The 13185-nt window shown below is 36.6% G+C and overlaps 6 protein-coding genes across 6 annotated transcripts; 3 read left to right on the top strand and 3 right to left on the bottom strand.

Annotated features, from left to right (window-relative positions):
- Positions 1-1172: 1172 nt before the first annotated feature.
- Positions 1173-1835, top strand: L201_003731 (uncharacterized protein; the record flags this gene model as incomplete). The annotated part of the gene is made up of 4 exons (XM_066219484.1): positions 1173-1326; positions 1392-1513; positions 1588-1656; positions 1758-1835. 4 exons carry the CDS (start codon positions 1173-1175, stop codon positions 1833-1835), a joined length of 423 nt encoding a protein of 140 aa, XP_066075581.1.
- Positions 1836-3651: 1816 nt separating this feature from the next.
- L201_003730 (uncharacterized protein) lies at positions 3652-5508 on the bottom strand (the record flags this gene model as incomplete). The annotated part of the gene is made up of 7 exons (XM_066219483.1): positions 3652-3857; positions 3971-4151; positions 4252-4395; positions 4459-4474; positions 4559-4662; positions 4771-4945; positions 5045-5508. 7 exons carry the CDS (start codon positions 5506-5508, stop codon positions 3652-3654), a joined length of 1290 nt encoding a protein of 429 aa, XP_066075580.1.
- A 1148-nt stretch (positions 5509-6656) lies between these two features.
- Positions 6657-7385, top strand: L201_003729 (uncharacterized protein; the record flags this gene model as incomplete). The annotated part of the gene is made up of 4 exons (XM_066219482.1): positions 6657-6757; positions 6833-6965; positions 7034-7120; positions 7194-7385. 4 exons carry the CDS (start codon positions 6657-6659, stop codon positions 7383-7385), a joined length of 513 nt encoding a protein of 170 aa, XP_066075579.1.
- Positions 7386-7638: 253 nt separating this feature from the next.
- On the top strand, positions 7639-8313 carry L201_003728 (uncharacterized protein; the record flags this gene model as incomplete). The annotated part of the gene is made up of 4 exons (XM_066219481.1): positions 7639-7700; positions 7771-7876; positions 7945-8031; positions 8209-8313. The coding sequence occupies 4 exons, from the start codon at positions 7639-7641 to the stop codon at positions 8311-8313; spliced, it is 360 nt and encodes a 119-aa protein (XP_066075578.1).
- Positions 8314-8556: 243 nt separating this feature from the next.
- On the bottom strand, positions 8557-8951 carry L201_003727 (uncharacterized protein; the record flags this gene model as incomplete). Its single annotated transcript, XM_066219480.1, has 2 exons — positions 8557-8659; positions 8737-8951. 2 exons carry the CDS (start codon positions 8949-8951, stop codon positions 8557-8559), a joined length of 318 nt encoding a protein of 105 aa, XP_066075577.1.
- A 1800-nt stretch (positions 8952-10751) lies between these two features.
- Positions 10752-12763, bottom strand: L201_003726 (uncharacterized protein; the record flags this gene model as incomplete). Its single annotated transcript, XM_066219479.1, has 10 exons — positions 10752-10816; positions 10883-10922; positions 10996-11068; positions 11126-11485; positions 11555-11681; positions 11743-11834; positions 11900-11939; positions 12002-12176; positions 12250-12383; positions 12445-12763. The coding sequence occupies 10 exons, from the start codon at positions 12761-12763 to the stop codon at positions 10752-10754; spliced, it is 1425 nt and encodes a 474-aa protein (XP_066075576.1).
- Positions 12764-13185: the final 422 nt, after the last annotated feature.

Genomic DNA, 13185 nt, shown 5'->3' with positions numbered 1-13185 from the left:
TTTTGGCATTCACCAAATCATCTGATCTTTGGATGTTCTCATATCATAGAGTGGTAAAAGTATAACTACTAGCTGCTCAACTATATCATGGATATGACTGATGTCATCGAATATACTGTAAGGTTACATGTATTTGAGCTGAAATCAAGTAAAGGATTGGGTTTTCACCGAATGTCAACTTCTATCAACTCAGCACTTGACTTGTTCCGTTCGATCCCGCTAATAATCTTAATCGTCAAATACGGGCATGCTCCGTTTGTACCGGAATTCCAGTTTGAATAAGTGTATTCAAAAATTGTTTTTATCTAGACTTTCAGGAACCATGCATGTAATTAGGTAAAAGCAAAACAAAAAACCAAAAATCCAAATTTAGACTTTTTCGTAATGTTTCATGCGGCCTAACATACACAGTACTCTTGCTTTCAAAAATTGAGCACGAGGAATGAGCATTTAATTATCGACAGAGTAATGGACTGTATCAGAAAATCACTTTATGTTTACAGTCATTACAACAGGAACCATACGTACACTCATCAATCCCGTTATCTTTGATGGCGTTTCTTCCTTTTCCAGAACGTGTCAGTGGCGTTGAATTTGTCAATGTCTTGAAAAATGATCTTCATAAATTTGGGGTCCTCCTAAGGGGCCAAAAAAGTTATCACTACAGTCATTATTATGATAATATCAATTGAAGAAATGGTCGCGGGGAACGGGAAGCATTTACCTGTAGGCTTTTACATATTTTCAAGCAAGAATAGCAAGGAAAAGCTTGTTCAGAAACAAAGAGAAAAAAAGAGGGGAACTTTTTGACAAAGTTCAATCGATCTTGAACATCTGATTCAAAAGAGTTTTTACGATCCGATTCATCTCAAACCAAAATCTCGGGTCGGTATGCCTTTTTCAACAAGATTGTAATTGAATCATATTCATAATATGACCGAGACCTTTTTTTTTCGTCTTTTTGATACTTCTAATGATTTTGCTTTGATGATAATGGTCAGAAAATTGACGTATGACCCTCGAATCCTACGATGATTAAAATATGCATTATATATATACAGGGTATCAAAATACGATTGATTTGTTCCCCTCTTCCAAAACGCCTTTTGCATATCCTATAATTTAGTTTACTTTCTTTATCACTTTTCATATTAAATTACATTATAACCACAATGAAATTCACTATACTAGCTACATTCCTACTTACAGCTTTACCAGCTTTATCAACTCCATTAGAAGAAAGATCAAATGAATTTCATAATCATCAATTAGAATCCAGAGCAACTCGTTCTAGTCAAGGATGGTATTCCTATGGATGTTACTTTGGTAAGTACCTTGATTTTTGTTAGGTACCTTTCTATCCAACTAAATCACCGTTTACTTCTTTTTAGATTGTTATAATGGAATGGATAGAAGATTACCTATTTTAGCATATGTAGATGAAAATAATAATCCTGATATGTGTGTTCAATGGTGTTCTGATAACGGTCATAAATATGCTGGTTTACAATGGGTAAGTTTGAAAATCTTTCTTCTAATCGGAATTTCCTCAGCTAATCTTTCCTTTTTATCCTTGACAATAAATAGGGTAAAGAATGTTACTGTGGTGATGCATTAGCTGGTGAACCTGCTAAACCAAATGAATGTGATCATACTGTAAGTCAATTTTCATCGGTATATCATCATTCTTCATTTTAGTACTTTAAGGGTAATCGTCATTGACATTCATTCTTTTTTTTTTGTTCTGACTCGATTAGTGCGCAGATGGTCATAATAAATGTGGTGGACCATGTAGAAATAACATTTGGTCAGCATTCCAAAAATCAGGACATTAATTGATTTATCTAATTTATTCTGATCGAATTGCATCAACGAGTTTGATTATCGCTCGATTATGATGGACATTTTCAATTTATGTGTTGGACATTTTCAGTTGTAGAGTTGATCTCCTTTTTTAGTATTTAGTGTTTGGATTCTGTTTTGTCGGATTCTTTCTTTATTGGTTTTTGGGTTTTCTCGGTGCGAGATTTGTATAACTGGTTTATACGATTCATCGTGTTCTCTTTATTTTTCTGTCATTACGATCTTTTAATTTTTGCTACTGTTCAATATATATACTAACGTAAAGTGGTCTTATGATTCTATATGGTTTTTGTAGATATGAGTTAAACTATACGGTCTTTACTGTATTATGGAGTTATGCATTATATTCTTCTTAACAGCTGCTATCTTATGTTCCCAATGTAAATAAACATGACGTGGCATATTCAGTAGAACAGAATGCATGTGCTCGGACACGTGTTCCCTTATCAATTTTTATTGTATAGATCTGATTCCGTCTTTCATCAGATTTCAAGCTTTCTTTAAGACTTTTTTACATTTTTCGAGATTCTCTTAATGTTTTTATGTACAATTGACAGATATTGTAAATCATCTTGAAAGCGAAAACCTTATAGCTCGACTATCGCCTTTACTTCTTGATATCATCGACCAACAGGATAAAGATCAGATAAAATGCATTTGATGTATACTCTTGATGAACGGGGAAACAGGTAAGTGTGCTAATATATATATATATATATGGTCTGTATCGATAAAGAGCTTGAACTGATGGAAATGTTTTCGTTGTAGACTCTACACCCTCAAAGTAAGCTCTTATTCTGCGTTGCCGACGTTGAAAACAAATTGTCGGACATAGAATTAGATTATATGAGGATATGGTTTCGTCTTGTATATTTTGGAAGTACTGATCATTTGGTTTGAATTCGTTATAGAAATTAACATCAGCTGGTAAACCAACAAAATCTGCCCATCCAGGTGAGTTGAAATTCATAATCTATATCAATTACATGGAATGATCACAGTGGTGGAATAAATACCTTGAAAGCACCATACGCACAAAGTCTAGTGCTAATTTACTGTACTATCACAACTTGCAGCTCGATTCTCTCCTGATGATAAATTCTCAAGACACAGAGTAACAATCAAAAAGAGGTAAGTTTTATTTACTGTGTTGTGTTTGATAATTATTTAATCAACAAAACCTTCATCATGATTTCTCTCAATATGTAAGCGATAAAATCTTAATATCGAATATTGCTACTTCCCTATCGTAGATTCGGTATTCTCCCAACTCAATTACCAAGTAAACCATTATAATCCATCAAAACAAATAATCAAATCCGATACTGGATTTTTTTCGGATTTTGAGATGTTTAGATCTGGGAACCACAAATATGGGGTTTCAATTAGTTTGCACCTCATCAAAAAGTCCATCTATCTTGCGAAACGTTAAAGCATTATTTCGGTATAGATCTTTCAGGCTAAAAACATATTTTTTTGTTTTCTTTTGTTTCGGACCCTTCATAGAAGAATGAATATGTTGTATGATACTTCATTACATCACATTTCGACCTTGAAGCAGAACATGAACCTTCAAGGATGAATACTGTTCAACAATGATCAAGTCCATCGTGTAATATAAAGCGATGATTCTAATCAACCAGTAAATATACTATTTACCTTGCCATAATCTCTGAATCAAAAGCCTATTGTTACTGCTGAATGATATCGCAGATTTTGTGCACATCATATCGCTTCGAAATAACCAGAACAAGGATGCATAGTATGCTGGATAACAAAATAAAGATTTTAATCTAGATTACCACCAACATCCCAACCCAATTCTTTCTGTCTCTGATGTTCTTTTTGAGCTTCCTCTGGAGTTTGTTTACCTTTCTTTATACTTAATTTTGGTGAAACACCATTTTCAATATCATATGGTCTATTTGCATCGGACCATATTTTATGTAATCTATCATGTTGTTCCACCACCCATTCATCCAATTTCAACCAATCTAAAAATATTGAGAAACAAGGAAGTTAGTTAGATGTATAGATCTCTATACTATCATGTATTTGAGTGCGATACAGGTTTAGATTCGTAAGAACGTATTCAAATCAAACTCACGTAAAGCAACAGTTTCCACCCCAACATCTAACTGATTCCAATCACCCATTGTCCAACCCATATCTATCCTTTTGACTGGATCCGTTATAGGATCTAAATGTCTCAACCATTGACCCGTACGTGCATCTTCAATCTTTATTATATGTGCTAAAGGCATATCTGCATTTCCTATCCATGAAACCTGTAGAAAACAACGTCGAATTAGTATACAAGCGCTACATTGATCTTATGTAGGTGATATAAAACAGTTAACAAGATAGACCAGAGCGGCAATGACTTACCAATGGCCAACTCATTGCATATGCTAAACCTCTAAAATAATCACCAAAATAATGCGATCTTCCAGCTGATGTACCCCAATATATATTATCCGCACAATTTAAATCTTTGAACCCCGATATCAAATTTGGCATCACTAGTATCGTCTAGAAAGATTGATCAAGCCAATCAGCGCATTTCTAGACTGGTTATGGCTCTTTAAGACTTACATCATCATCCGCTTTCCTAAATATTATAGATTTCATGCGAGCGAGTGAGTTATTTTCAATCAATTTTCCATCTTCTCCGCTGAAGGTCAAAGACACTTACATCACGTATTGGGGACGACCTTTAACTCTACCTTCACCACTGTATTCTTTCGCTATCCATCTAAAGTATTCATGTGTTTTACCTAAATCTATATTGTCAACCATCTGTACAGGTAAAGCAAAATCAGTTTACTTTCAGAGATTGACACGATACATTGCAAAGTAATGAAGATGATAACAGCAAGGGAAATATTACAGATGATAACCACTCACAGGAAGCATGACCATATCTCCAAATTCATCCATTTCCGCTCTGATCTTTTTCAAGTAACGAGACCTGTTTATAGCTTCTTCACTAATTGGCTCCTGTGGATATGGTGGTGTACCCAAAATGAATTTTACTGTGAATTGTTCTTTTGGAAAATCTGGTATTACAACTTTACGATATCTGTAATGTCATTTGGATTATAACGAATGTCAATAAACCAGTCATTACCTATATAATGAATATGTCCATAGAGATTGATTGAGTAAAGCATAAACTTACAAATCTCTTCTTTCTCTTCTATCAGCAGTTGAAAAGATACCTATAAACATTAAAACACCTTGTTCTTTTTGTGATCCACCTGATCCTGATAAAGGTATATCACAACCAATTTGATGAGGTTGTTTTGAAGATAATAAAGAAAAATCAGGTTCTTCAAAAGATCTTTGAATTTCTTCATCAACTAAATGTGCATCTTTACCTTTTGCTACATCTTTACCTTCACCTGTATCTGCTGGTGAATCTCCATGTGAAGGTACAGTATTTATATCTACTTCTTTATCTGAAGATGATGAAGATGTTATAGCATTTAAAGCTAATATAACTAATATTATTATCGTTATTGATAATGTATATAAACTTGTTTTTAATCTTATAGAAGGTCTTAAGAATAATTGAGGTGAAGTGAAATATTTCTTTATAGGTGGTCTTGTTAATGGATATGCTTTTGCTGGTTGTGAGGTCATATTGTTGATGTAGAAAATGGGAATAACGAGGATGACATGGAAGAGAGATTAGATAGTTGATGAGTATAGATGTACTGTTCGTGATACCGATGTTTTCGTTGTTGATGTTTAGGTAAGCGAGTATCTTTTGTTTCAATGTGGCTATTCGAAGAGCTGTTGATAGGTAAAGGTAAAAACGTTGTCTATAATGAAAGTATTGAGTAGTATTGAGATTATAGAATGATAATGTTTATGTTTAGAATGACGATGCTGAGAAGGACAAGATGTTTTTTGTTGTATCGCCTTGATCTATTTACGTCCTCGGTCAGCTTCGTCTGCACCTTTTGACTTTTCTAAACCTGAATCTCACTACTGAACCTGAATCTAGATATTATTTGGTGCCCCGAGCGTTATGGTTTTATCGTTCGAACCTGAGATGGTATTAACCGTGTAATCGCGGATTGACTGAGAAGAGCGTGTGTGTCGAGAATGTGGAAATCTAATGTTTAAATATTAAATCTGAGTGTTTGTCATGCTTCAAGGCTTATTGAGCTCGCCTTTGCTGTTGTTACGAGAAGTATGCGATATGTTGATAATCAAGGTAATAAGAGATCAAAAAGGCTCACATCGAAAACCCACTTTCAACGGGAAAATACTCTACATGTTGACGGAATCAAATTGTTACCGTCTAATACTTCCTCTTGGCGCGTACTAGCTTAGCGATTCTACCTAACAAAGAGTTCCAAGAGGAACAACCTCGTATATATTTATTATGCTTATTCTATGGCTTATGGCCTTATATTCGTCACTTTCGTTCATAATGGGTGTTACTCAATATGTATGTCCACTAATACAATTAACTCTGACAATTGTATGGTATCAACATGACACAAAAGTACTTTCATATGTCCACCTGTAGAGTAGAGCCAGGATTAAAGCTTCTTTTTATGTATGTCATAGGCGCTCCATTAAGAAGGGAACTCGGACCGTGCGTTAAATGGTATGAAATTGTGCATAACATAGCGTAGACTGATTTTGTAGAAATAATGCAGCAAGCTCGAAGTTGTGTTCGGTATGCAGACTGAATCGAAACTACTCTAACAACCCTATTCTTGATATGTACTGACTTGCATTACAGCTTTTTGGTATAGCAAATCAAGGAAATCATAATGAATGATCAAATACTTCAAACAATCACAAAAGTCGAAAAGGCAGAAGGTGAAGAAGACTTGATTGAGAAGCTTGTGGATCTTACAGAAGAACTTGAAGAGTGAGTTATCGCGCCACTGCCCTTGTCCTTTCCAGCAAACGCTTGAGCTGATTATAATTGCAATTGTCATATCAGTGCTGCTACTGGCCACTATTATGAAAAAGAGGAATATCAAAGTTACATTGACCTTTTGAAAGAAGATGAAGAGAATACAGTCGTAGAATCCATTAATAAAGATCCTTTAACTGAGGCTGATGTAGAATTTAATGTGAGCTGAGATGTATCTGTGCTGGTATGATCATTCAAAACTAAAATATTGATCATACACCATCTTAGATGCGAGATATGGATGAAGCAGGAATTAGAGTTGCAGGTGCATTGTTAGTATTAGAAGAAGCAAAAGCAGAATTGGAGAAATTCATAGTAAGTTCAACACCATTCAAATTATGCATAGTACCTTGAAGATCAGTTATTTACTGATCAGCTCCTTGTATAGGAAAAAATCAAGAATGATGATAAATCAATCTTAGAATTGGATGAATATAAAGACGCGATTGGATTGCTCAGAGAGATCAATGAGGGTAATTGGAAACCGGATGACTGGGAAGATGATAGTGATGATGAGGAGGAATTTGGTATGGATGAGAATGGTCAAGAAGCTCAATACGTTTGGAATCATTCTAGCTAGTGAAGTGATTGGAGATGATACAATAAAAACTTATATATCAGAACCAATTGCTGTTTTTATAGATAATATCATCTGAATAACATAATTTGTTATTCTTAGATTACGTTATCCTCATCTTTCTTCGCATTAACCTCCACTTCGCGTGTTCCACAATTCACGACCTCCGGAAAGAGTTTATTTGGAGAATTGGTGTTCTTTATTCTCATTATCTAATCTGCTGACTCACAGATAGACAGCAGTAAACTTTCACACCATGTCAGACTCAACGGCTCAATCCATCAAACAACTTAAAATCAAGACAGGTGTAGTGAAACGGTATGTAGCATTCCTATTGCCCCGGACGGTGAAAGGCTGATTTAGTTTTAACCTACCCTTCATGGAACAGTCTACACAAGGAAGAATCGTCATACGTAAAAGAAGTAGAAGATCAAAAGAAAGTAGTTTCTAAGCTCAAGGAAGATGGGGCTGACGGTGCTGATATAAGAGCAGCTGTAAGTGAAGCTTATAGATCATCTCTTTCACTGTTAAAGTATGAAAAAGCTTACCTATAAGAATACAGGAAAGAGTATTGAAAGACTCAGAAATGATGGTACCTAGAACAAGGAAACAATTAGAAGAAGCTGTACAATCACTCGATGATTTAATCGTGAGTCCATAAGTCCATCACGTCTTTCTTCGCTCTTTCCCTTTAGGAGAGGAACGTGTATCTCACCGGCATCTCGTTGATTGAGATTAGCTACTTGCCTTTCACATGTCTAGGAATTTTCCGTAATTACCGTCGAGACGCTGATAAATCTTTGCTTTGTGCTTCTTATATATGTAGAACGCTCTTCAAGCAGAGGAATCTATATCCAGCACTGCAGAGTTGAAAGATGCTAGTGATCAATTAAAACATATAGAATCCGCTTGGCAATCAAATGATAATTAAATTCTTAAATACGATTGTGATACGATAAAAAGGAACATTTTCCGTGAAGTGACATGATATGTAAATTGTATGTATAAAGTCTCATGATTGACTTGCACAACCAAAAACGTTATACCTAGCACATGATCAAAGAAAGATTTACTGAACATTCGATAATCAGCTTCACTCAAATCGCTTGAACCTTCCGCTGAGAACCCCTTCTTTCAAGAAAGTTTTGCAGCTTAGTAATTGTACATATCGTGTCTATTGATTTTCAACGTTCCATGGCTCAACACCATCTGGATCAAGAAAGAAATCTACTCTGGAATCAGACGGCAACGTCTCAGAAAAGACTGTACTTTGATTACTGGCAGTATCATCGGAACGTTTATGTCAACGCTGAATAGCAAAGCTTGTTTATTTCAGGTGAAGATTTCAACTTACTCATCAGAGCGGCTATCGTTGTCAAGAATACAGATACCACCTGATAATTTCAGGGATGCCGAGGTCCAATCGGTATCAATTGGTCTGTCTGACTCGCTCGCGTTTGTTCCGAGAACTGAAGTATGGTTGTGGATATCTTCATTAAGTGATTGTTGATTATCAGTGTCACTGACATTATGGCTGATATCAGAAGATGATTTATCTTTCTTCGTCATTCTGCTTACGATACAGTCTTTATACCTGGTTACTATGGAAGGACTAAATGACTTTGAGAGGGATTTACGATTAGTCTTCTATGGGGTCAATATATATAGGCTCTCATAATAGTTAGTACTCTTAATACGTATAAGTCCGACTTTCACATCAAATCAAGAGAAGACGAATAGATCCTTTATACTGAGTTTTATGGTATTTGAGGGCAACTTGTCGGTATTTGAATTTGTTCACCTAGTTTACCACTTTACCAAAATGGATCTCGGAATGACGAGGGGAAGAGAGTCGATGATTCCTAGACAAATGGAAATAGCGGCGTTGAATAGTAGGCTTTCTTATTATTATAGCAAACTTATGTCAATAACGTAGGACCAGTCAGTAATCATGTTATTCTTTGTTCGGCGACTTTTCAACGTTTTATCCTCTTATTGAGATCAAGGAAGTATATTACTTATCAAGACAACGTTGGAACAGGAACAAAAGGTGACAATGGATTCATACTCTTAACATAGTATCAAGTAACACAATCATCGTTATAGTATGTCTTACTACTGTATGATACTTCTGCGTCCACATTATGTCATAAGATAGTGAATGGCATATATATGTTCATTTCCCTTCTTTAGTATATTTATAATCCCAAACCGTACCTTCTTCATCAGTTGCATGAATAACTAATGATTGGCTATACATAGATGCACCAGTCACTGTGAGTTCACCTTGTGGACTATTGGTACAGTATCGTCAGAGGATGTACACACACATTATTAGAAAATGGTGTCGCAGTTATGGGTTAATCAGCGGAATATAGAAGAAAGCGGGATAAGAAAAGCAACATTCATCCATGTCTGGTTACTATCCTAGGGTAAATGAAGAGCATGAACTCACGCATCACGATCATGAAATACACAGTCTCCATCGGATGACAAGCCTTGAGTGGAAGCGTAGACTACGGTAGAATAGTAAAACTTAATTCAGTAATACAGTTCAATATACTAAATCTCTATTGTATTTATAACAGATAGAGTATAAAATCACAGTGACAGTAAGATGGGTGGTTCTGGTATACTGTTTACTCTGTATATCGGACTAACGATAGAGAGATTGTACACTGCTGTGTATTAATGACGTATCACAGCAAAACTTACATTCAACTTTACGTCCATTAACGGAATCGATATGTCCCGTTTCATCAGATCTGGTGAAGGTTGTGCCTGAATCATCGGTGCTGACGTTTGAATATGAATAGCTAGATGACATATTTAGTGTATTCGTTATGGTATTCGGTAACTGATTACGAAGTTTGAAGGAAATAGAAGGGAAGTTGTGATGGATATGTTGAAAGAGCGAAGGGCAACAAAATTGATCAAGAAAAGGGATTTTTATAACTTATGTAGCTGCGAAAAAGTTGATTTTGAAACCTCGTCATTTTTTAGATAAAAAAGCATGATGGCGAATGTGGTCTTCCCCTTGAAGTTTACAGCGCACAAAAGAGGTTAAATGATTGAAACAGTATACTGTAATCGTATCTTTTCATTTTTTTATTCGCGAATACAGTATAAGTATCTGTTTGCCCTTTATACATAGTCATACTCACTGCCACTTCAAGTCATGTTCCGGTGCAAATACTTTGTCCTGTCATCCTTACCATAAACAAAACTAGTTTCATGCTCACTCCACTCTTACAAAAATTCACTGGCTGCATTCTCTATGACTCATCATCGTCATACTTAAATCAAGATCAGAAACTACATAAAAATCAAAGGAAAGGTATAAATGGATATTCAATGTGATCCGTTGTGTTACTTCCCAGCAATCTTCCTCAGTAAGCTTTGTCGTAGTTGATCCGCACAAACAGGACAAAAATCTATATGTGCCAAGTTAGCGATATACATCTCAGAAAGGATTTCGAGAAGATGGGTAGACCACTGACTTGGATGAGTAACGTTTCTCATTAGACATTCTTCATTGGTCTAGCAAAATTTTCATATAATCAGCTAAGACAACATAATTGCGTATAGCATCTTCTGTCGAGTTCCCACTTACTGGCCTCAACGTCATGCGGCCTGTTAAGTCGAAAGTGGGATAGGCACCTATATTGCCTTTTGTATCGTTGAATCTGAATTCAAATCATCAGTCATATTATCATCTCGTATTGTATCTGGCCGATACTTACCTCCCTCCCCCACCATATTCTACGACTTCCAGACTGGTAATCATCTTTCCACCTTGTCCTGCTTCTGCGTTCTGCCCTTTTTCGGTCAACTTCACTTTGATAACATTCTCACCTTTCTTCAATCCATCAAGTAACGGTAAGTCCAACCATCTTCTATCGTGAGATCCTTCTAATTCCTGAGGAAAGTGGGCGGACAAATCGATCGAGATGCCATTCAGAATGAAGTCAATATGTGATGAGTATGGAATAGATGATAATGAAGTGCGCAGTAAAGCTGTGGGATATGGTCTGTTTGTGTCGTTTTGCAGATTAAAGGATGAGAAAGGGATATTGTAAGGTTCTTTGTCCAGGTCATGCCAACTAAACATAAATTGATCATTCAGCATGTGAGCAACTAGCACTAGACATCGTTTCTTGGCGTGTACTCACGGATAAGCTTGAACAGCCATTTTAGCATCTTCGATTCTAATGTGATCCGGATCAGATAGATAATCTTTCCAACTCAGATTTTCTAGACTTTCCACCTTATCTGAATTGACCCCCTCGTATACAAAGCCTGGGTGCGAAAATAATTTAGCAAAATAGCCAAGAATATCAAGGCAAAGATGTCAACATACCTCCATCATACTCCTCCCCCACCGGTATTAAGCTGTGACCGAGTTCATGTCTAAGGATCTGAGGCCCATTCAGTTTAGATGCGGTGATAATCCTTTCATAAGCGTATCGATCTATGTTAGCTCTAAGACTCACTTGGTAATTATCCTACGAACTCACGTGAATTCGCCTCCTAATCCCCCATAAAGTGGATCGTTACCTGAATGACAAATCAGATATTACTATCTATCGCTTAGTGGAATCTGGGAACGGAAATCTTACCTAATAAGATAGCCTGATCACAACCCCCTTCACCGGCTTTCCCGTCTTTGAACCATTTACAAGCTGATCTAGCGATTTTTGGGTGTTTCACATATACAGCTCTCAGTTCGCTGCCTGGTCTGTATAATCCAAGAACTGATCCTGGTAATAGTTTATCGTGTGTACCTATACCTGACTGATTCGTTGAAAGTAGTCATCAGCAAAATACTTCATAGCGTGTCCGACCTATGAGCATTGATGATACCCACGTATTTTGAAGGTATGAAAGTGGCCCAAATATTCAACAAATCTGCCACATGTCCCATGGATCCATTATTTGATACGATATCGTCTCTCAAAATTCGTACATCTTCCTCGAATTTGTAGTACTCATCAATCGTGTCTGCAATAACGCAGTCACGTTATCATTTGTCCGTTCGTCTTCCTTGAAACAAGCCACTTACAACCATCCGAAAAGAACATAAGATCAAATCTCTCTTTATTATTCCCTGATATATGAATAGCTGTGGGTACCATACCTTTCAGCAGTTCGGTCGTGTTCGTGTTCATATCATCACGATCAGAATCTAATTGCGCATAAACTATTCTTGGCGGATGAAGTGGATGATCTACAATGCCCTGATATGGTGGTCCCAACGCTGAGCTGATAGGAGTTAAAGGCTTCTGATCCGGCCCTGATCCTACGTAGGCATGAACCGTGTCAAGGTTGAAAACAAGATTCAACCCAAATACTAGAAGCGGCCTGATGGAGATCGATTTCATTTTATCAATTTGTGACACAGCATAATTCATCGATATGTCTGTACCAGATAAAGAGCTTACTCACATGCATCTTATTGCCATTGTTATTTTGGGGTCATCTGTCTCCTCCTAAATATTGAGCAGTGTTTGAGCAGCATCACTGCTACCAGGTGGGTTGTAAAGGGTATTAGAAGCCGCCGTCAGTGTGATCAGATAACTGATGATCAGCTTGACCTTGGCGTTGCTCAGCTTTCGGGGGAGGGGGGGATGACCGAGCCACGCGATGTCCACGTGCACGTCATATATTATGTTAATTGTTGACGCGCTCGTAGTGAGATAGAGCAATGTGCAGGTTAGCTGAAATTTATGCTACTATTGCTTAAAATAGCTTGATAAAGTGTTCATGTCAGACCCAAAGATTAGCAGCGGGGACTGAGCTGCAA

The sequence above is a fragment of the Kwoniella dendrophila genome, chromosome 4 (assembly GCF_036810415.1).
Source record: "Kwoniella dendrophila CBS 6074 chromosome 4, complete sequence".
Classification (NCBI taxonomy): Eukaryota; Fungi; Basidiomycota; class Tremellomycetes; order Tremellales; family Cryptococcaceae; genus Kwoniella; species Kwoniella dendrophila.
The sequence above is the reverse complement of the archived record's forward strand: the minus strand, read 5'-3'. Positions and strand labels throughout refer to the sequence as shown.